The sequence below is a fragment of the Vespula vulgaris genome, chromosome 10 (assembly GCF_905475345.1).
Source record: "Vespula vulgaris chromosome 10, iyVesVulg1.1, whole genome shotgun sequence".
In the NCBI taxonomy this organism is placed as follows: domain Eukaryota; kingdom Metazoa; phylum Arthropoda; class Insecta; order Hymenoptera; family Vespidae; genus Vespula; species Vespula vulgaris.
In genome coordinates this window covers 1,952,045-1,975,000 of record NC_066595.1, presented here as the reverse complement: position 1 = coordinate 1,975,000, position 22,956 = coordinate 1,952,045, and the positions used below count along the sequence as shown (strand labels likewise).

At 30.3% G+C, this 22,956-nt stretch overlaps 4 protein-coding genes across 10 annotated transcripts in view; 1 reads left to right on the top strand and 3 right to left on the bottom strand.

Moving 5' to 3' along the window:
* LOC127066846 (protein roadkill) overlaps nt 1–11,585 on the bottom strand; it is a 78,488-nt gene extending 66,903 nt beyond the window's left edge. For 4 of the 5 annotated variants that reach the window (XM_051001060.1, XM_051001061.1, XM_051001062.1 and 1 more), the window contains exons 1-3: nt 11,437–11,585; nt 10,445–10,532; nt 10,183–10,239 (exon numbers count right to left, since the gene is read on the bottom strand). In XM_051001060.1, coding sequence (XP_050857017.1) covers nt 10,183–10,239; nt 10,445–10,529 — 142 coding nt within the window. In that variant the 5' untranslated portion in view covers nt 10,530–10,532; nt 11,437–11,585. Of the gene's footprint in view, nt 1–10,182; nt 10,240–10,444; nt 10,533–11,436 lie in introns of those variants that run through there. The other variant, XM_051001068.1, reaches the window with a different exon arrangement.
* On the bottom strand, nt 11,543–14,673 carry LOC127066837 (origin recognition complex subunit 2). Of its 2 annotated transcripts, XM_051001043.1 has the most exons (10): nt 14,455–14,673; nt 14,156–14,278; nt 13,864–14,076; nt 13,523–13,761; nt 13,236–13,450; nt 13,029–13,161; nt 12,691–12,931; nt 12,384–12,617; nt 12,242–12,288; nt 11,543–11,681 (listed from the first exon to the last, which is right to left on the bottom strand). In XM_051001043.1, exons 1-10 carry the CDS (start codon nt 14,534–14,536, stop codon nt 11,634–11,636), a joined length of 1,575 nt encoding a protein of 524 aa, XP_050857000.1. In that variant the 5' UTR covers nt 14,537–14,673; the 3' UTR covers nt 11,543–11,633. The 2 variants fall into 2 exon arrangements, with proteins under 2 accessions (XP_050857000.1, XP_050856999.1); XM_051001042.1 differs by lacking the exon at nt 11,543–11,681 and having other exon boundaries at nt 11,788–12,288.
* A 230-nt stretch (nt 14,674–14,903) lies between these two features.
* LOC127066829 (zinc finger protein 660-like) lies at nt 14,904–21,937 on the top strand. 2 transcript variants are annotated; one of them, XM_051001031.1, is made up of 6 exons: nt 14,904–15,139; nt 15,291–15,634; nt 15,729–15,869; nt 16,022–16,099; nt 16,176–16,240; nt 16,730–18,960. In XM_051001031.1, exons 2-6 carry the CDS (start codon nt 15,296–15,298, stop codon nt 17,733–17,735), a joined length of 1,629 nt encoding a protein of 542 aa, XP_050856988.1. In that variant the 5' UTR covers nt 14,904–15,139; nt 15,291–15,295; the 3' UTR covers nt 17,736–18,960. The 2 variants fall into 2 exon arrangements, with proteins under 2 accessions (XP_050856988.1, XP_050856987.1); XM_051001030.1 differs by lacking the exon at nt 16,730–18,960 and adding an exon at nt 19,641–21,937 and having other exon boundaries at nt 14,928–15,139.
* On the bottom strand, nt 20,954–21,753 carry LOC127066866 (uncharacterized). The gene is made up of 4 exons (XM_051001106.1): nt 21,611–21,753; nt 21,374–21,499; nt 21,154–21,261; nt 20,954–21,060 (listed from the first exon to the last, which is right to left on the bottom strand). Exons 1-4 carry the CDS (start codon nt 21,716–21,718, stop codon nt 21,022–21,024), a joined length of 381 nt encoding a protein of 126 aa, XP_050857063.1. The 5' UTR covers nt 21,719–21,753; the 3' UTR covers nt 20,954–21,021.
* Nucleotides 21,938–22,956: the final 1,019 nt, after the last annotated feature.

The following is a 22,956-nucleotide window of genomic DNA, read 5'->3' as shown; positions in this document are numbered from 1 at the left end:
TTGTTCGATCGTTAATCGATCGTAATCGAATTCTTAAAAATCGCGAGTTTTTATAAGATATTTATTTAAATATTAATTGTTCGTTCGATAAAGCAAGGAAGTACGTACTCGACTATCTTGACATATTGCGATATCTACGTATGTATATATATATTGCATTTTTTATATATATATATATTTATGTATTGGATAAATAGATAGTTGAAAGAAAAAAAAAAAAACGTGCTACACAAAAAATGATTTTTTCTTCGATCGGTGGAATAACACGCAACGTCGGAATTTTCAATATAAAACGTACTATCATTTATTTATATAAAAAATACTGCCGATGTTTCGATAAATAAAATACACCAGTATCGTTATTATTTATATTCGAATATAATACACCTAAACCTTTCCCAATAAAAAAATATCACGGAGTATGTCATTTTTTTAGTTATTTATTTGGATATATAAAACTTTTTAATGAAATAGAAACGAAAGGAAATAAATAAAAAAAAAAAGATTACCAGGCGTTATTTCTTTAACTGTAAACTATTAAAACTTTCGATATTAACCGATAGATTGATTAATCGATCGACATTCGACATTTACAGACAAGCCATTCGAAGAAAGTAAAACGATCGATTAGAAATCCGAGCGTTTCTAATCAATGATCAACGATCGATTAAACGACACCGTTCGAAAGTAGCTATGCTATGTAAGTGCATACATACGTTGTTCTTCTCGAAGAAAACGAGGGTAGGGGTAAATGAGGGGGTTGATGAAGGGGGTAGAGGAGGGAAGATGACTTTTATAGGTGAGGGAAACGAGGTGAGAATAAAATGCAACGTGTGTATCGATGGGTAGCAAGACTATCGAAGGGAATCGATAGGAAGTATACAGAGCAACGTGGGCGCAGCACGTTCACTCGGTGTAATGAGGAAGTGGTGTTCCTTGCAGAGTTACAAGTGGAGTAGGTTAGGTAGAGATAGTAAGTCGTTACACATGCGCTGCCGTTTCTATGTAATTCGCAGCTGAACGCGATTGACGGCATGTTGTAGATTGCACATGCTCGTCTTACGCGTATCGTTTCTTCGACCGACATGCGCCCGCTCGTTCAGGTGTAAACCTTGTAATCATCGAAGAACTGATAATGAGATAAAAAGAAGTAGAAAGAGAAGAAAAATAATCAAAATAAAAAAAAAGAGAGAGAAAATGATTTTTTAGTTTACTACAAAAGAGGCCAGGTTCCATCGTTGTTCATCTTGATTTTTTTTCACGGTCACCCTGGTCAAAAAAAGAAACGAATGGCAAAACGACGATTGCGTGCTAATTTTGGATCGTATCTTTTTAGTAGTTCGTTTTTTTTTTGTCTTTTCTGTTTTCTTTTTTTTTTTATGTATATGTATATTTATATAAATATATGAAGTCACACATGAGATAAATTCAATGTCATACGTGCCGATAATTATAAAAAGTGAGCTAAGCAAAACAAAAAAATCTGATTACCTACTTATATGTCTCGAAACAAAAAGTCATATATATGTATATAACATACAATTAATCCACTTTCGTAATTACTTTCGTAATCGATTTAAAGAAACATTTGAAATAAAGTCATCCCGTGTGTAACCCCTTTCTCTTTCCTGTGATAGCAATTGAAATAAATTGGAGATTTCCTATGTGAAATCAGTTTGTACAGATTATTTATACATGTATATATGTAAGCATGTGTGTGTGTGTGTGTGTGGACTTCGTACGAAATCAGAGGAATAAAACGAATCTTCAAAAAAAGAATTAAAAGAAGAAGAAGAAGTAGAAGTCGCACAAGGCACATTTCGTAAGGCCCCGATTCGACCTCCTTTCCTCGATAAGCCTCAGAGTTCGTTCATGTTTTTTTTTTTTCTTTTTTTAGTACGGTTAGAAAAACGATCGTGCGAGTCTTTGCAAATTTCGAGTACTATTACGTTGGAATATGACAACAAAAAATTACGAAAAATGATGAACGAAAAATTTCAAATAAGATACGTACTCAACATAAGTTTTATTATAGATTAAAAGCAAACTGGAGTTTCTCGCTTCTTATGGGATCACATTTTAAAATCTTACTTCTCAGACAATATTAAAAAAAAAAGACCTGTTCATTATAATGATTTTTATCTTAGAATTCTCTAAAAAATATCCACCCAAAAAAAAAAAATAAATCAATCCTATACACGTATTATCGCGTTTAGATACATATTTGTTCGATCTTCGATCGTTCTTATTTACGATCGAGCTTTTTTCCGAAAGTCGAGTGAAAGTGGACGCGAGAAAACGAAACGAAACGCCGCCGCCACCACCACCACCGCCACCACCACCACCACCACCACCACCACCACCACCACCACCACCGCCACCGCCGCCGCCTCGACGGACGGACGAGGCCTTCTACGTTATTTCTCGACCTCGTTACTGTTCAATTCATTTTTATGGACTTATCCACTGACACAGTTACGAATATCTCTCTGTATATCACGGACCACTGGGATATACATAAACGCGATATATATGAACCATGTGAGACGATGCTCCGAATAGATACTTCGATCACTACACGCGTTCACATATGTCTCTTTTTACACGCGCGCGCACGTGTATGTATGTATGTATATGTAGGTATGTGTGTTCTCTCTCTTCTATGCTCTTAGAAAATATACGAGACTCGTGATACTGATATAAGGTGATATAGTAGTTACGTATGTATATACATACGCAAAACGACGTACGTACGTACGTACGTACATAGATAGCTACGTAATACATACTGCACTTATATACACGCATATAGATACAATAAATATTTGGAGATGAGAAACCATAGAGCTGTTATATGTATAGTCGTATAGGAGAATTTCGAGGTCGTGTTATATTAGACAACGTTCACGTTGAAACTCCCTGGTAATAATAATTATGCGAAAAAGAACATTTATCATATGATCATTGGATTAATATAATTCAATGGGTTAGGGTGCCTCGGATATCATTCGTATCGTGGGCACTCCTTAGGAAAGAACAAAAAAAAGAAAACAAAAAAAAACAAAAATCTTGAGATTCGAAAGCAAGCTCGTGAGTAGTACAAAGGAAAGTGAGAAGAAAGTTTTCAACGTGGGTGTACATACAAAGGATATTTAAAAAAAAAGTAAAGTGGGGAATAAGAAGAGAACGAAGAAGAAAGAAAAGAGAGAGAGAGAGAGAGAGAGAGAGAGAGAGAGAGAGAGAAAATCTCGGATCTTGGAGGATATCGAAAGAATGTGATGAAGCTGCTCGATATCAGTAAATACGTAACCTCGAAAATGGAGACGTGTTTGTACGACGAGTCGTGCCTTCTGCTTCGTAAGTAAAGAGTAAAAAGAGAAAGAGAGAGAGAAAGAGAGAGAAAGAGAGAGAGAGAGAGAGAGAGGAGGGGGGTGGAGTAGGACGTTACACATATTTGAGGTCAGGAGATATAAATAAATGCTAATATCAACAGGCGGTGGCCAGTTTGATATCCAAAGCCCCGTTTCGTAGGATGCAGAGCCGCACACATAAAACACGTACATATCTATATCTATGTATATATGTACGTATGTATATATACGTGTATGTACGTATATAATAACTAAACACATATGCCAGAGAAGATGTTCCGTATGCACCTTTGCTCGCTAACTTTTTTCTAGCATAAAGATTACGACTAAGTGCCTAAGGCAAGTTACTCGTTCGGGTTGTATTACGATTCTCATCGGATAAGGTTGATTTCAAACGAGCTTTCTAGACGTATGTACATACGTCTGTTTCCGAATATTCCACTGAATATTCTCCTCTGTCTAGTTAGAAGCTGGATACGGGGGTTGTGAGATGAGACGATTGATTGATACGATCTTATCGACTTCTCTTTGTTTTTTTTTCCTTTTTTCAAAAGTCTATCTTTCCTTTTTTCAAAGAATATCGAGTTTCTCTACGACGTTATAATCGAAATTATACGTACGTGTATCTGTTTGAAAAAAAAAAAAGGAACGCCCTATATCATCTCAAAATTTTTTATATTTCCATTGAACGACGTAAACGAGAAGATTATTGATATGCGATATATGAATATGTTAATACATTATCGCATTTGTTAATACTTATACGCAAGCCATTCTCTTCTCTTCTCTTCTCTTCTCTCCTCTTCTCTCCTGTTCGTTCTCTTTCGTTATACCGTCGTCGTTGAGTATTGAGCGGGGTGAATGCTCTTGCGCAATGCACGTACAGCAACCCCAACCCAAACCCCCCAATCCCCAACCCCGCTCGATCTCAAGGCTCCCACGTCCGGGTTTGGCCCGTTATCTCGTCTTCATCGATCACTCGAATAACGATTAAATTCACGAGCGGATTGATCCAACGAGTTCGTCGCCGTTCCAATAAATGTAACGAAGAATGAAAGAAAGAAAGAAAGAAAGAGAGAGAGAGAGAGATAGAAAGTCTCGACGAGTTTTAAATTACTTAATTTAATTGGATCGATTATCATCAGAACAATTACAACAAAAAAAGAAAGGAAAAGCAAAAAGCAATAGACAAATGAACACAGGTAATTATAAATGGATTCGTTAATGCACGAGAGAAAAGAGTTGATATTAAAAAACCAACTATTAATCAATATTATTCTGATCCTTTACAAAACGAATTCTTTCTTTTTCGGATTTATTTCGAGTGAAATGGATGAAAGAAATGAATAAATAAAATATATATATATATATATATATATATATATATATACGTAGGTACGATTGTAACGAATAGTCAAATAAAATAATTTGCAATTTGTGCGTAATGTGTGTGTGTGTCTTTATATAAGTTACATATGTTCGTTTATACAAACGCACACAAGCACGTAATACATAGCAGAGAGAGAGAGAGAGAGAGAGAGAGAGAGAGAGAGAGAGAGAGAGAGAGAGAGAGAGAGAGAGAGAGAGATACATTAACACGCGCTTCGTAGTGTCTACTTGGTAATATTGACGTGACCGATTACGCCCCAGCTAACGTTCGTTGTGCATTAATGACTCATCGACAAAGAGTTAACGTTCCATTTACCGTTTCCCCCTTTCGCGTATGAAGCGATAAATGCTTTTGTCCTGAATATCTTGCGATTTTATTTATTGTATAACTATATATCTATATTCGTGCCGAAGCCGTCCTTACGTCGGAATATTATCTAAAATAAAAGAAATAGAAACTAGGAAGAGTTCAGGCTACTAAACCTTTTATATAGGAAAACTTCTTCTTCTTCTTCTTTTTCTTCTTCTTTTCTTTTCTTTATCCGATTGAAATACGATGCAATATCGATAGTAGCACGTGTTGCAGCAGCAGCGTATACAAGAAAGAAATTTCTGCAAACTCTCTTAATGTTTTCTCTACGTATGTATATATATATATATGTATGTATGTATGTATGTATATATGTATGTATGTATCTATGTAGGTATTTAAATGCATATATCCGTAGTGTATCTATGTATGTATGTATATATATATATGTATGTATGTATGAGGTTCGCTCGAGATGCAGATAACATCGTGGACGTTGAAAATACTTTGAACTTGATCGATACGATCAAGGAAAGAAAATAAGGCTTTTTCTCTCTTTTATATACGATATTAGAATACACACACACAGATACACACATATTTCTAACATTAAATGATATAAATACTGCCTCTCTATAAGTATATTCGTTCGAATAGAATTTTTCATGCGAACTCCTCTTTTCTCTGCATCTGCTCTCTCTCTCTCTCTCTTTCTCTCTCTCTCTCTCTCTCTCTCCCTCTTTCTCTCTCTCCTCTCTTCTTTCGTTGTCTTCTCCTCTGCCTACGTATGACCTCGATAATAACAGTTATGAAACTTGGCCGCGATAGTGAAAGTAGCGTGTACAGGACGTTTCACAATGACGTTACCAAAGAGCTCTGGCCCCGACTCGACAGCATCCTCGTTGGAGGGAAAAAAGTCATCGAAATCGATATTTCTCGAACTATCGATTATATCATTACAATTAATATCGAGAAAATTGATAACAATGAATAGGTATCTATTTAAGTAGTACGTATCAAGAACATAGATCGTTCTGAAAGATGCAAAATATGCATCTTTTTAATTAATTATAAACAAAATCAATTAATGTATACTTCATATTATTATTATTATTATTATTATTATTATTATTATTATTATTATTATTATTAGTAGTAGTAGTAGTAGTAGTAGTAGTATTATTACTACTACTACTACTATTACTACTAGTTATATATTAATATGAAAAAGATACTTTTCGTTTAACACAATTAGTTTTTTTTTTCTTTTTCTAATACGATCGAGTAATTTACACTAATACGTTAAACATCGTCGATTTACATTTTCAACGAGGTAATAGATTTACATCGAGTTGCTTATATACGAGTATATATCACTTAAAAGAAGAAGAAGAAGAAGAAGAACAAGAACAAGAAGAAAAACAAGAAGAAAAAAAAAATTACACGGCGAGACTGGCTGATAAAGATTATTCCGTGGATCAAGCTGAAAGGATTCCGAAAGGAGACTACAAAAGGGGAATTTGAAATTCGTGATTCATGCTGGTTAGAGGAGAACGATTCTCGAAATAACAAGCAAGCAAGAGGATACTACGAGGAAAATGAGAGAGCGATAGAGCGGCATAGCAAGCGAACGGGAGAGAAAAAGAGAGAGAAACAGAAAGAGAAAGAGAGAAAGAGAGAAAGAGAGAGAGAGAGAGAGAGAGAGAGAGAGAGAGAGAATCTCTTTGAGGGGAAACCAACGTTAAGGGCTGTGCCTCGTCGCTCTCTTTTCAAGGGTGAAGCCCGCACACGGGTGACGGCAGGGTAAAACCGAGCAGTCTGGCAAAGTTGCGCATTCACCCTCCCACAGTCGTCTCTTCTGTCGCAGATATTTAATATGCCCGAGGTGGGATTATATTTCATCTTTCTCTCTCTCTCACTCTTCTAACATTCACTCTCTTACACTCTCACGAGCTACTACTAAACACACTCTCTCTCTCTCTCTCTCTCTCTCTCTCTTTCTTTCCTTTTCTTTCCTCCCACTGCATACGTGTGCATCGTGTGCATCGCATACGCGGCTTAAGTAACATCCACCGTGCTCGACGGGGGGTGGGCGGGATACGTCACTTTATTTTAACACGTGCGTCCGTAAAATGCAGAGATAAGCTTCTCGCGTCTCTTCTTTAAGGACGGAGAAAAAAGACCCCCAATCTGTGAATATACGTGCTCCGGGTAGGTGAACAACGCCGACGTTAACGCGTAAATTTTACCGACGAGAATTATTCGACGACGTCATAGAAATGAGTGTCGTTCAAGTCGAACGATATATATTGTTCGATTAATCGATTAATCGCTAAAATTCGTATCATACTTGATCCTTAATTAATAATCTTAATTGATAGAGTTTAACTTTGTTTTCTCGACTATAAACAAGGGATCAAGAACAATGATTGATCCGACCCTAATATCTGGGATACCGATATATACACACATATGTATATATATATATCGTAAGGGAGTGTAGATGGGCGTGAAAAGTAAATATAAAATGTGAGTTCGCAATCAATGAAATTTTATATGAACTGGATTTACGATGATCGATTAGAATACTTGGGGTAAGTAGTCCAACATGAGATTAAATGAATATTTTTCTTTTCTCTCTCTTTCTCTTTTCTTCTTGTATCTTTTTCCTTTCTTTTTTCTTTCTTATATACCTGTTTTTTTTCTTTTATTTATTTATTTTATTTATTTTTTTTTTAAGAACGCAAGAGAGCCATTTGATAGAGAAATAAATTGGAAATGTGCACGAGCCTACGTGAATGCGTACATGCGTGCATGCATGCGTATATATGTATTGTATATGCACATATGTCCTGTCACATGCAACGATTATGTACCTTACGATGCGACGTAAAATACGGTAATTAGTACGTAGACCTTCGCACGTACTTCGCTTCCACTTTGCACGCTTGTAAACTACCTGTCTGAAGTGCCTATGAGTTACGATAATTACTCTCGAGGCGATTTACATTGAAATGTATCTAAATTTTGCATTGAACGTGTCTCCTATCTCTTCTCTGTCTCTCTTTATCGTTAACGATTATAAAATCGAATCCTTTCGTCGAATTCTTTTTTATTTTCTTTTCGTTTCCCCTTAAAAATTCTTGATATCAAAAATCAATTTTTAAAAATTCTCGAGGCTAATTTTATTTTTTGGATTATAAAAAAAAATAATTCCTAGTCTTGTGATTTTATCCCCCCCCTCAAAAAAAAAAAATTATTCCAAAGAAAAAAAGAATTCTAAGTTAAAAAAAATAAAAGATTCTTCGAATAACCTAGAACCTTTTTTTTTGGCTCTAGGATCTTTGGCCCGATTTTTTTATTACAAAATTGAGACATTACTAATTGACCAATTCGATACAATCTTGAATAGATTCTCGATATACAAGATATAAAATATAAATATGTATAACGACATGAAACCTCCGGACATATATATGATACAGATAAAATCGGTCTCGTCCTTAACCATTTCTTCGACTCTTCTTTATCGACCAAAACTTTAATAAAAAAAAAAAAATATATATATATATATACATACACAATCAAATAAACACTCGAATTTTATTCGATTTTGTTTTCTTACGACGAAAAAAAGATTAAATGATTTCTCTAAAGAATAATATTTCTTTACCCTTTTGAAATACAAAAGGATCTTTAAAGAGATACGTACACATTTTATACATACATACATACATCGATCGATCGATCGATCGTATCAATCGATATTCGATACGTGATACGAGTCACACTTCTTGCGAGCGTAGTCCGTACGTAGAGACACTCCATTAAAAGTAATCAAAGCAAAGAACAACACATTTATATATTCATTCGAGCATCATCCTTCGATCGTAAGAAGGGAAAATAAAAAAAAAATAAAAAAAATAAAACAACAATGAGAAAAGTATTTTTATGAGTCAGAATGTACTATGACTCTGTGATCGTGACTGATCCTCGACGCTTAACGGCTCCACGACCTCGATTTAGGTAAAATAAGCGGAAATTGGTTAGGCACGTGCATGCCCGAACACGTACATGCATATACATACGTATACATGTATATATACACCCACAAATCTGACGTAAACGTAGCAGCAACTGATTGTAAGAGGAGACGCATACATACGATATTGTTCAAGCTGTAATCTCGTTACCACGCGTATATACTCTCTCGACATAACAACGGAATACGCTCTCGTCTGTTAAACAGTATAACACGGATATGTATATCAAATACGTCTGTTGGGACATAAAAGAATAAAAAAGAAAGAAGTAAAAAAATAAAATAAAAAAATTAAGAAAGAAAGAAAAAAGAAAAAGTAAGAAAGAAAAGAACGATCTTGAGAGTGGAACGAAGATACGAACGCATTGTTCACACTCTATTTACCATTGCGGCCTTTCGAGTGACACAAAGAAGATGATCTCTGGCTAAAAATTGATCTGATTTGATTAAATTCGATTTGATTTGTTTCGATTCCATTCGATTCCATTCGATTCGATTCGATTCGAGAATATCACGACGTTGTAAACGATCTTGTGGACATGATGATTCTATGTGAGGTTAAAAAAATAAATAAAAAAAAGAATTAAAAAAAAAAGAATCGAGTATGCTCTCGCTTGTTTATCGTGAAACGAACGATCGATAATGAAGGGAATATTTAAGAAAATGTCTTACCGAAGGATGTTAACCCGCGCTTCTTTTTTTAAGAATTTCGTTTAAAAGTGAAATTTTCTTTCGAACGTATTTGCTCGTATTTGTAACTACGTGAAATTGAGAGAATAATATTAAAGAAAAGTATTATTTTTATATGATTTTTTTAAGAAACTCTAAACGCCATCTAGCTGTCTAACGAAAAGTTACGAACTTTCAATATGGTTTAATTGAAAACACCTTAAATTATAATTTTCAGATAACGTTGCTATACCTCTTAGATTTTTGAAGACAATTTATAAAACAGTAATATATGTATTTAAAATAATTACTAATATGGCTTAAGAATACGACCATAATTTATAGTTTCGCATTCTTTCAAATTCAAATAATGTTAAACATATGTAATAGTTTTGACTCACCAAACATGCACCGTAAATTATATATCATAAAATGCAGGAAACATCGGCACTGCCAACCTGTATCAGAAATATTTTTATTACTAGTAAAATAAACTACGTGTATCTGTTTGTACTGTTGGTAAATATAAACTACATATATATACTCATATGCGTGTGCGTATGTGTAAGCGTGTACGTACGTACGTATATTCTATTGAATAGTTGACAAAAGAAGAACTACGAAAAAGTATATATAAATATATATAAGGAATAATATTTTTACCTTCACATGCAAAGTAGAGCAAGACCGGTTGGCTATATAGAATAATTATGTGGCTATTAAGAATTCCAAAAGCTTCTAACAGCATCACCTATAAATTAAAATATACATTAATGATAATAAAAGCCTATTATATTTGATCTTAATTGATAAAACAAGTTACTTAATAATATTTAATAATACAAGCGTAAGAGAAATTTTTTTATCTTCGTCTTTTAATTACATAGACATTTTAAAATATCATAGTTTCCTATTGCCAAAAGATTACTACACTCTAATTCAAGAAACGTGATGACTCATAAATTAAACTTTTTGGTTATATAAATTTACATACAAATGTGTAAGATTAAATTTATCCTTTTGCCTTATTTTTCTTTTCCTTTGTTTTTATTATTCTTTTTTTTTTTTTTGCATGAACGAAAACGAAAAGAAATTCTTTGAAACAATCGTGAACTCGAAGACGTATAAAATGATAAAATTTCACGTTTTGAAAATAATCCTATTTATTGACTGGCAGCTGTAACACATTTAATTCGTTTGTAGATATCTCAAAAATATCTATGAGCTATCATATACATACTTATTCATAAACCTAGCCTAGCAACCGTTTATTCAGTTATTGCTGTTAACAGCGTGTTCGTATTATTTAAGAAAGTCAAGGTCGTTTGACTTATCGTTAGAAGGTCAACCTGTTTTGTTTATAATATTAATGCGTAATTGGCAGCGCGACGAAATCTCAAATACAACCGGTTTCTGTATGATTAGTTATACAAAGAAATCAAATACACGATCGAGAGTTAAAGAAATATTATCATACAAATGAAATCGTGAATCTATCTACAAATAAGTTTTATACTATTAATAGAAAAAAATTTATACGAATAAATTGTTCTCAATTAAAGTAACGACACGTATATGTAAGTATTTCGAATAAAATAATTCGCCTGAAAAATATAAATAATTGAATAGTGTTATATGATTGTATTCGTACTTACCAAAATCACAAAAAGTTTGAATTTGTCGGTCTGCTTAACCTCTCACCAATCCATGTATCCACCCGCCCCCGAACAGGTCTGACATTTCATCCAGCCTGCAGATAATATGCGTTCCCGGTCATCCCGCTATGCTCACACTTGTATGTAAGAATGATCTGAGCAAGCGATAATACAACTGGCGCCGCCATTCACTACCGTCAGTCCTTACCGAAAACGTGTTTGAAATTTCTACCGTAATTAACATCCTTGTAACATAGAGAAGATATTAATTAGAGTTAACGACAATCATTATTTTCGGCTTATTCTTGAGTACTCTAGAGCCCTCGTACTATTTTCATATCATACCACAGATAAAGTACAATATAGATCTAACGAGTATGGAAATTTTTGTTTACAATTCCATTGGAGGGGGCTATCTTTATTATTTTCTTATCGCGCACAACGTTACCGACAGAGCTCGTTAGATTTATCTTTTTTTTTTTGATGTTGTTAAAAATCAAAATGAAAAAAGTATTAATCGATTTGTTTATATCATAATAATATTTGTTTATATTCTTTTATTTATCTCTTATCTTTAAAAATATCGTGTAAAATATTATAAAATTATATTTACTTTAGCTTAATATATAAAAATAAATATGTATAATATACATTAGTTTTCATGTTGCTCAAGGAATTGTTTCAACAAATTATTATTAAGTGGAATTATTAGACATTCTGTACCATCCTTGTTACGTTTCGTTCGTACTAATTTATGATCTATGAATTCTGTTAATTGTGCTCTCAGAGCTAAATCAGTACTCACAAGAAAACCTTCTCGTGATATTCGATATAAATCCTTAAATGCCATTCCTAAATAAACAATGTACCAAAAAGTTAAAATGTTTAAAAAAGAAATTTTTTTTTTTATAATGTATTCAATTCAATGTATATATACAAATAATTACCTGAAAAATCACTAGTATTACTATTATCCAACTGATACTGTATTAAGAGTTTATATATAGCTCGAGCATTTGATGTCAAAGAGAGGAATACGTTCTGAAGGGATGATAAAGCAAGAGCTCCGCTGTGTTGTATTAACAGAGAACTTTCATACGAAGTCTCTGCTTCATATGGCAAAAGCGTTGTAGCATCCCACCAATAAAAATTATACTTTGAATGCTTCATATGATCCCATACTGAGTCAAATGAATATAATTAAATTTCTATTCTCAAAAGAAATAAATTATTAATATAATTCATATTACTTACAAAGTGGTGCATTTATATGATCAATAGATGCCATTATACAAAGGTTTGGTATTCTAGCAAGAGTTGAAAGCGCATCCTGTGCTTTGTTAGAGCGCAACATTATACCATCTATATTATGAATTAATAAATATAATCGATCCTTTGGATTCTTCTTTAATATTTTGCTAATGAGTTCAATAGATTCTGTTGTACCAGTTGGCACACTCAATCCCAGAATATCTATTATTATACCATCAAGAATCTGAAATTACATTTTTTTTTTAAACAATACAAATTTATATAATATAATATTATTGTAGGACAAGTAAATGTACATCTTCGTAACTTCAGTAACTTACATCTTTTATTGTTAAACTAGGAAAAAAACCATCGATTACTAAAGTTGGATGTTCAGAAATAAATTGGTTATGAAAATCGTTAATTAAATTTCTTTTTGATCCCAGACCATGCAACAACAAAGTATATCCTTCTCTGAAATTTAAATATCATCTTAACCTATTATTCAAAAAGAAAACAATATTTTTTTACTAATTTATAAAACTTACTCCATAATGAAGTACCACATAGAAAAGAATTCACAATGATCTTCTGTAAGAGAATAGATAAGATTTTTGTGTTCTTTCGTGATATGATTCTGATTTGCTAATAATTTTTGTAATTTATCTCTGCTAAATTGGGAATTACGAAGACGAGCAAGCGTATGATTTGATGTAACGGCTCTTTGTGATTGATTCTCAAAATATTCATCAGTTTTTATATGCTATAACAAATTGTATTCTTAAATATAATTTGTATTAAATAGATTATAAAGTAAATTCATTTCCATACTCACATAATCTTTGCAAGGAGTTTTATATTTAGCCTGTGATCTTCTTGGAGTACTTATTATCTTAGATTGTAGATTGGATTTACATAATCTAGTTTTTAAATTAAATTGTTTGGTAAAATCTATATTATTACTTGAATTAGAATAATCACTACTTTCATGCTCTGACTCTATATCCGTTTCATTTTCCGAAGGTACAAATTCACTTTCTTCAGATACACTCTCGCTATCGCTTGAAAATATCTCTAATAAATAAATTCTTAAATTATTTTAAAACATTTTGATAAAAATATTAAAAAATGAAATAATCACATTAGAATAATAACATCAAAAAATATATGTAATACCTTTCTGAGAAGGACTTTTTCTTCTATTAATTGATTTGTTAATAGTATTATTTTTTATATCAGTATCTTCACTAGCTTCAACTTGGGATATCGGAGACTTTTGCATATCAAATGATTTACGGGACAAATATGCTTTTTGTACCATGGTATTTTTTTTAAGTGTTTCGAATTGATATATATTTTTACCACTAATATCATTTTCACTAAATAATTCTAAAGAGAAAAAAGGAAAACAACAAATAATTCAATTATATACAATAAAACTATGGATAATACTTTCTATTATACTTACCAATTGGTTTTTGTATATCCTTATCAATATCTTTGATCTCTTCTTCTATTTCTTCTTTAAAAGAAAGATCGAGATTTTTTTCTTTTGTTGTAGAATTAATTTTGAATTTATTTTGAGGATTTTCTATAATAATTTTTAAACAAATAATATTTATTTACATATAATTTCAACATTTAATTAAATAGAATAATTTTAACATTTATCTTTAATACTTACGTAATTGTAACTTTTATATAACTTTTTAGTACACAAAATTTTAAATAAATTATAAAAAAATAAAAATATACAAAAATACGTACGTTTAATCGTTTCAATTTCTTCAGGTTTACTAAGTAATTTTATTCTAGTGGAACGTCGTAACTTTTCATTATTTTCTGCCATTTTCTAGTTTTGTAATTTTATCACATAAATTACAACAATCTTAATGTTGTTTTTATACATTACTATATCTCTATGTTTACTAGCAATTATTCTAATTTACAGCTACGAGGTAAATTTAAAGTTTACTTTAGTTAGTTGTACAGGTTAACCAACTACGAAAATTAATAAGTTCCTGCTTAGAAACTAAACTGTGTATAGTAAAATTAAAAATTGCAAAAAATAAATATTTAAAGATACAATAAAAACTTCGTTCAATAAAATTAATATTTATAGTACAACATATACAAATGATTGCAAAATTTTACTATAATATATAACTTTTTTATTTATTTTTATTTTTATTTTCTTAAATATCATATGTAACGATAGCATTTTATCAATTTTATATAAATATATCCATTAGAGAGCGCGGGTGGCAGTGATATTAGCGCACCCCTTAGAGTTTCTGTATAAATTTTGCCTCTTCACAAATTATTACATTTTTCGATATATTTATAAAATATATACAATGATTTTATATTCGTAATTTATTTGTGAAATATTCTTTTCATTGTTGGTGATATACGGATATAAATAAAAAAAAGGATTTACTCTTATTAACGTGTAAGTATGTATAATATAACGTACAATCTAACGTACAATATAATTTTGTATTGTTGTACGTTAAGAAATTTGATCTTTTTTCTTATTCTTTTTGTTTTCTTTTTGATTTATTTATTCACTCGTTTACTTACTTTTTTTTTTTTTTTAATAGATTCAATGGAGACTGGGAGTTCAGTTATATTAGATACTTGTGGAGATGATTCGGTTTTGCTTCAGACAGTAAAAAATATAGTTAATCAAAATCAACATAATGAATTGGAGCCTGAGGAGGAAGAATTTTTTTTAGTAACAGATGTTGAAAATGAACATCACAGAAATATAGATGTTACAAATGAAGATACAGTGTGTAATCTAAATGAATCTCTAGAAAAAGTATCGTGGTCAGGATTATGTAGAATTTGTGCTAATGTAAATGATCATTTAATTCCAATATTTGAAGGAGAAGGCATGGAACATGCACTGTGTAACAAAATACATAAATATTTACCTATACATGTAGGTATCTCTCTCTCTCTCTCTCTATATATATATATATATACATAATGTTAAATTATCTGCTAATATCTATATTAACTATATTATATTATAGATTTCTGAGAATGACACATTACCTTTGCAATTATGTTACCATTGTGCAGCTACATTATTAGCATGGCATGAATTAGCTGAAGGATGTTTAAATGCAGAACGTCGATTACTTGAGATACAAACCTCATCTCAAAACAAACAGGTAAAATTTTTTGAAAGCATATCATATGAAAATTCCTATTCGAACAAATTGTTATTTTAATTATCTTGTTAGCAAAAAAAAGAAGAAGAATAGTTAATATAAATATACATTAAGTATAAATTATTAAAAAAATATTTAATAATTTTATTTAGTACTTTCAACCACAGTCAACAGATGAATCAGAAACTCTACCAGAAACTAATATATCTCATGGTACAGAAAAAGTTTTTGTAAGTATAATTTAAAAACTTTTATCTATTTTTATTAGCTTGAATATTGTATTAAGTCATATATGTAATATTATAGCCCAGTCAAGAAAATGAAGTTAAAAGTGAGGCATATGAAAAGGAAGCTGCTAATGATTCAAGCAGGTAATAATTCTTCATTACAATTCAAAAAATTCCTTTCTGCAATACACGTATATTTTTTTCTTTTACAAATCTACTTTAGAAATTACTTAGTTTTTTATATTTCTTACAAGATACTAATTATATATTATAAATATTGAAATAATTATTATATAAATAATATAGTAGAATTAATTGAACGTGCAGGTAAAATGCCTTAAACACTAACATAGTTATAGTATCAACTAAAATTACATTAATACGATATAATAACATCGATGCTTCCTACATAAACATTTATCAGTGTTATTACCCACATCAAAATATTAAAATAGAAAAAGGAAGTGAAAATGTTTTATGAAAAAATAAACATTTTGGATATGACAGAAGCTTGACTTTACTCATATTGAAAAAACTCTTCATGTGCCATGATAACGGGGTTAAAAAATGCCCACCTTCTGCATTCTTCAAATATACCTACAAATCTGGAGTCAAGCCTCGACTATTTTCCAGGTCCAGTAGCAACCGGACACCATTTAAAATGTTCCTTGAAATGCACAATATATTTTGGAAGCCATATAAAAAAAGATGCCAGCTACAGCAAAAGAAATCTAATATGGGTGGAGATTGTGGTTCTATTTGGATTGCTGTAATGGATACAACACTCGAACATTCTTCGATAGCTGATCTACAGCAAAATAATGATACGGAAGTTAAAGGAGAAATGTGTGAAGAATACAAACAAAATAATGCCAAAATACTAGATCGAGAACAAAATACATGTATGGTAGCATTTCTTCCAAATGTAAATAATGAACCGCAGAAAACAAAGATGTGTAAAACTTCCTTAAGTGATACTAAAGACTCTAATGAGCACATAAAGAAACAAAAAAATTTTTCTGATACACAAGAATCATATCAATGTATTGAATGTGGAAAATTTTTTAAATTAAAAGATTCGTATTTAAGGCACATGAGGATACATAAAGATGAAAGACCATTTACTTGCCATGTATGTGGAAAACAATTTCGTGATTCTGGTGGACTTTCGAGACACTTAAAAGATGTACACGCAAAGCTTAAAAATTTTATGTGCGATATTTGTGGCAAATCATTTGCATCAAAAGCTACAAGAGATGATCATCGTCGTACGCACACAGGAGAAAGACCTTACATTTGTGACTCCTGTGGTAAAACATTTAAGTCAAAAGCTTCACTTTATATTCATAGCAAATTACATACAAATGAGTTTCCACATCCATGCACTTACTGCAATAAAAAATTTCGTAGACGTCAAGAAATGTTAGCTCATGTAACCACACACACAGGAGAAAAGAATTATGGATGTGATATATGCTCAAAACGATTTAGAGTGAAATCCGAACTAGTTAGGCACAAGCTTGTTCACTCTGAAACTAAGCCATTTGTTTGTGTTAAATGTGGGTTGGCTTTCCGTCAAAAGCGTTATTTAAATAATCACATTAAAAGCAGACATGTCGACTTACTACAAATGGGCTAACTTATGCACTGCAATTTACCTCTACACAGATAATTTTTTGACATTCTAGTGTCAAGGAATCATTCAAATCTGCTACGTTTATTATGTTTCCAGGTATGGTTCTCAACAATGAAGGAAACCTTTGCGGCATACTGTGCAACTCATACTGCTGCTTTAGCAACATGCAAAAATGGATTTTCTAAATACATTCTTTGAAATCAAGGAAGAAAATTATAACTTTATTACAACTGAAGATGATGATAAAATAAAGGTAGAGAGTGTGTCGTATGAAAATGAAAAAATAAACTTATCGCACAATAACATATATAACAAACTATATAATTTGCCTCCTAATTTACATAATTCAGATATAACAAGAACAAAAACATCCTCACTTCAAAGTGGTACAAAAAGTAATATTGTGTCAATGTAAACTTGTACTCTATCTGCAAAGAAGTAATATACCTGTAAAAATCGTGTAAACGTTTCTTTTAAGAGAAAATATAATTTTCTCTTAGAAATCATACAAATAGATGACTTATATATAAACAATCAAATAAGAAAATAAGAAGATATCAATGGAAAAAAACTCTACCGAATTATATATAACGTAATCGATAAAAAAAACTTATAGAGAAATTGATAAAATGAAATCTAAGTGAAGCTACAGAAAGAAAATGTTGCAACAAATATGGCAAATAAAAAAAAAAGGTCTAATTCTTATCCTTGTACGTATTGCAAATATATAATAAAAAGAAAGAAACTATTTTGAATTACATGTCATAGAATAATATAACAAATTTTTGAAAAAGAAGAACAAGTTTACTATCTGTGAAAAAACTTCATTCTCCATATAAGTTTTTATGGCACGTATAAATACATACTGGTGAATTTCCATCTAGATAACACATCTGCGAAAAACAGTCTCGCGTAAACCAAGATATCTCTATGAGAGGCTTATTTAGACATAACAAATTTCTCATGTGACATATGCGAACGCAAATATTCAACAGAACTTAATGTAAATAATGATAAACATACTTGCACTAGTAAACATATACGTATGTATGCAATCTTAGTGGAAAAACATTCAAACAAGAGTCATCATTATTCGCTTATAAGCTCATTTGAAATACTCATTTGAATATTTTCTCATTTACATCTTCTTATTGTAACAGAAATTATAAAACTGAATCATAATTAATGGTATATATTAGTAAATATACAGGTGAAAAGTCGCATACGTTTGCGATATAGTATAAAGTAATTTATTTTGATGACAAACCATGGCAATGCTGAGATCATAATCCTATCTTCCACCAAAAACGAAATTATTTATTTATTAGTTAATCATAGAAAACTTAGTTATAAAAATTCTATGGAATCTATAAATCCATAGTTAATTCATCCTTCTGTGCATGTGTAAAATAGTGTTGTAAGATGTTCAAAATAAATTAACAAGAAAATTATTTTTCTATAAAGTTAAAATAAGAAGCCATGCAAAATAAAATAAAAATTATATCAGCAATCAGAATTGAAAATATTATTCGTTCTTTGTCAGTTATTTATAACATTTAATGAATTTCATAAGTATGACAAAGGATATTTTAAAAATAGTAATTACATTAATTTACATGAAATTACTTATCTATGGAATCACATATCAGCATTTTTATAATAATGATCAATTTTTAAATGTGGAATAAATTTTTGATGTACATCTAATTAATACAGGTATGTTCAATATTAAATAATGTAAAACAAAAAATATAATTTATTAAATAAAAGGCATTCTGCACGTTCACTTGTTACATTATCTTACTAATGTTTGAATTATTTTACGTAATTAATTCATTAATTCTTGATAAATATATATAAAATAATGTATTATTTTTACGTCAGTAAAAAATACATTTCTTTTTTTAGATGGCAACCAGATGATAACAGTATTATTCAGATTTCCACAATCCAATTAGAAGACTCAAAAATAGAAAGATTACAATATCTTCAATGTGTTCAGTGCGAAATAGTATTCACAGATATTAAATGTCTTATAAATCATATGAATGCACAACACAGTGCTGGAATGTATTATTGTTCTCATTGCAAATTAGCATATAATGGATCAAACAAAGCTTTTGAAGAACACTTAACTACTCACTATAATACCACATATGTTGTTTCCAAACATACGCAAGTAGAAAATCAAATTGCATTGATGGAAGAATCCAATAACGGCGAAGTACAAAAAGAGGAAGAGGTGAATACAGAAGTGTCTTGCAATGAGCAATTATTGTTTACTTGTCACTTATGTAATAGAAGTTATAAGAAGAAAAGTGAATTAAAAAAACATGTAGTTTTACACGATGAATTAATCCAAGCACAAAATCGTGATGAAGCAGAGTTAATACATAAAGCAAAGCAAATTATTAACAATCGTATTTCATACAAATGTGAATTATGTAAAAAAGTTATATTCACAAAACGTGGCTTTTTGCGTCATATGAGAGTACATTCTGGGAAACGTCCATGTAAATGTGAATTGTGTGGAAAATGTTATCGTATTGAACAAGACTTAGCACGTCATATCAGAGATGTTCATGAAGGTTTAAAAAAATATCCATGTGACATTTGTGGTAGAGCATTTGCTAATAAAGGTGCAAAAGATGATCACAGAAGAATACATACAGGAGAACGGCCATATGCTTGTAAACACTGTCCCAAAACATTTCGTACTTTAAATTCTATATACATTCACAATCGTGTACATACTAATTATAAGCCTCATAAATGTTCATATTGCGGTAAATACTTTAGAAGTAGACAACGATTGAATAATCATGAAACAACTCATACAGGTGTAAAAGCGTTTTCATGCGAAATTTGTGGTAAGTCTTTTCCAGTTAAAGGAGAGGTCATGCGACATCATGCAACTCATAATCAAGAAAAACCATTTAATTGTAAAGGTTGTGGTATGAAATTCGGGCAAAAAAGATACTTACGAAATCATATAAAGCAACATCATAAAGAAGAATCTTGTACATTATTAGCAGAATTAACAGAGAAACATAATTAATAAATATTCTTTGTAAACTAGATTTCGATTTTTTTTTGTATGATTCATACAAAAAATAATGTATATAATTATATGTGTGTATCTTACATTTTATTAGAAATATTTTTATTATACAATATAAATTTACAGAAGAAATCATAATTAAATATTTACATATATTATACGTCGGAATTATAATCATATTTTTATAACTTGTTCGTTATTTTATAAATTAATCAATATCTTTCCTTTTCAATGGGAAATGTTCAATTCTTGAAATTTTTCTCTTATCTGAAAAACATATTTAATAAGTTTGTGCTCTTTGTAAAAATTTTCTTAATACACATTATACAGTATAATATTAAATACATATGATTACAGTACCTCAGATAAATTTAAATGCTCATGTATAGGTAATCCAATATCAGTTACATTTCTGGAATCATTTTTTGTTCTTAGTTTTTCTATGTTTCGTACAAATAAAAATTCATCCTGCAAAAATTAATAATATATATAAAATTATATACATATAGCAATACATTCATAGTCTTAGATAAATTTCATTTGAAAATATAATTCATTAGTATAATTCTATTATAATTACTTTACAAAATTGTAACCGTTCTTGTTGTCTGAGTCTTTTTCTCCTTGCTTTTGACACATTTTTTACAGTTCGTAAAACTAATCTATTTCTTGTATTCTGCTTTAGGTCATAATTTTCAAAATTCTCCTATAAATAAATCAGTTACCTCATGTAATAAATTATATGTATATATATATATATATATATATATATATATAAAACAAGAAAATTTCAATTGTAAATATAAGATCTAGTTACATTGTTCCAGTCTTCGATACAATTACATATTGGAACCTCTTCTACACATGACGTATTTACACGGGGGATAGTTGTAGATGCTTGTGAAGAAGGAATATCATGTTCCATTTTTTATTCTCTGACTTTTAGATAAAAATAGGAAGCTAAAACATATATACATATAAATTTGTCGTATATAAATCATATATAAATTAACTATTTCATGTTGGAATTGATATAAAGATATTGATAATTTTTAAATTTAATCTAAGTAATGAACAGAAATAAGAAAATGATAAAATTTATATATTCAAGAAATGTAAATAAAAATATATGATTTTTACCAAATTTTTCTTATGGCAAAACACTTCACAAATCCTAAAATTTTAACAGAACGATTATTTTATAGAATAAACAAATGTTAATAACAATAATAAATAAATTAAGCAAGTAAATATAAGAGTTAAGAAAATGAAACAAATATACATTCTCAAACTATGTAAATAAAATATTAATTTTCATGGAACACTTATTGACTTTTCCTGAGATATAATTTGGAAAACGCGATTCTAAGATATTCCACCTTCTTTTTCTTTTTTTTTTTTTTAACTACTTACATCAGAAAGCTGAAGCTATTGTCACTTTTCGATATAGTCATCTTATATATCAACAAATTTTTCACAACATCGACGCCATGACTGTATGGCCGTTGTGAACGATTCTTTAGGGGGTTTGTTTAGCTCATTGGAAAATCACTGATGGAAGAACGATGATTAAAAAATAAAAAATGATGTAGAATGTCTTTCAATATTGAAAAAAGTTTCAAACCACTAAGATCATATAAGCAGAGAATACAAGAAATTCATTCGATCGTTAAAGGACACTGAAATGTCGTGGAAAATGTATACATCTACAGAGTGATTATTTTCTTTAAGTTTTCTGGTGTAAATAATTTTACTGGAAAAAAAAAGAAAATTAAGAGATCCTAAAACGTAAATGCACACCTAACGTAATTACGATACATTATTTCTATTTAAAATTCAAGTTATACACTCAAATTCAAGAAACAAATCATCACAACACCAACAACAACAACAACAATAAATAGATATCTTCGTAAATATTAACTCGTATATAAAATAATCCATGATTTAGTTAACGCTATCTAATTATTTTTTTATATTTGTAGAAAAACGAATATAAAATAAATACATACCAATTGTCAGATTTTTTCTTTAATTTACGATATGATAAACATGGAGGAAGAGACGGTACTTGACGAAATTGAAAAAAAAAAAAAGAATAAAATGATCGAGCAAGAGAGCAAGATCAGCAAGTAAATGTAACGTTTTCGCAAATACACCAAG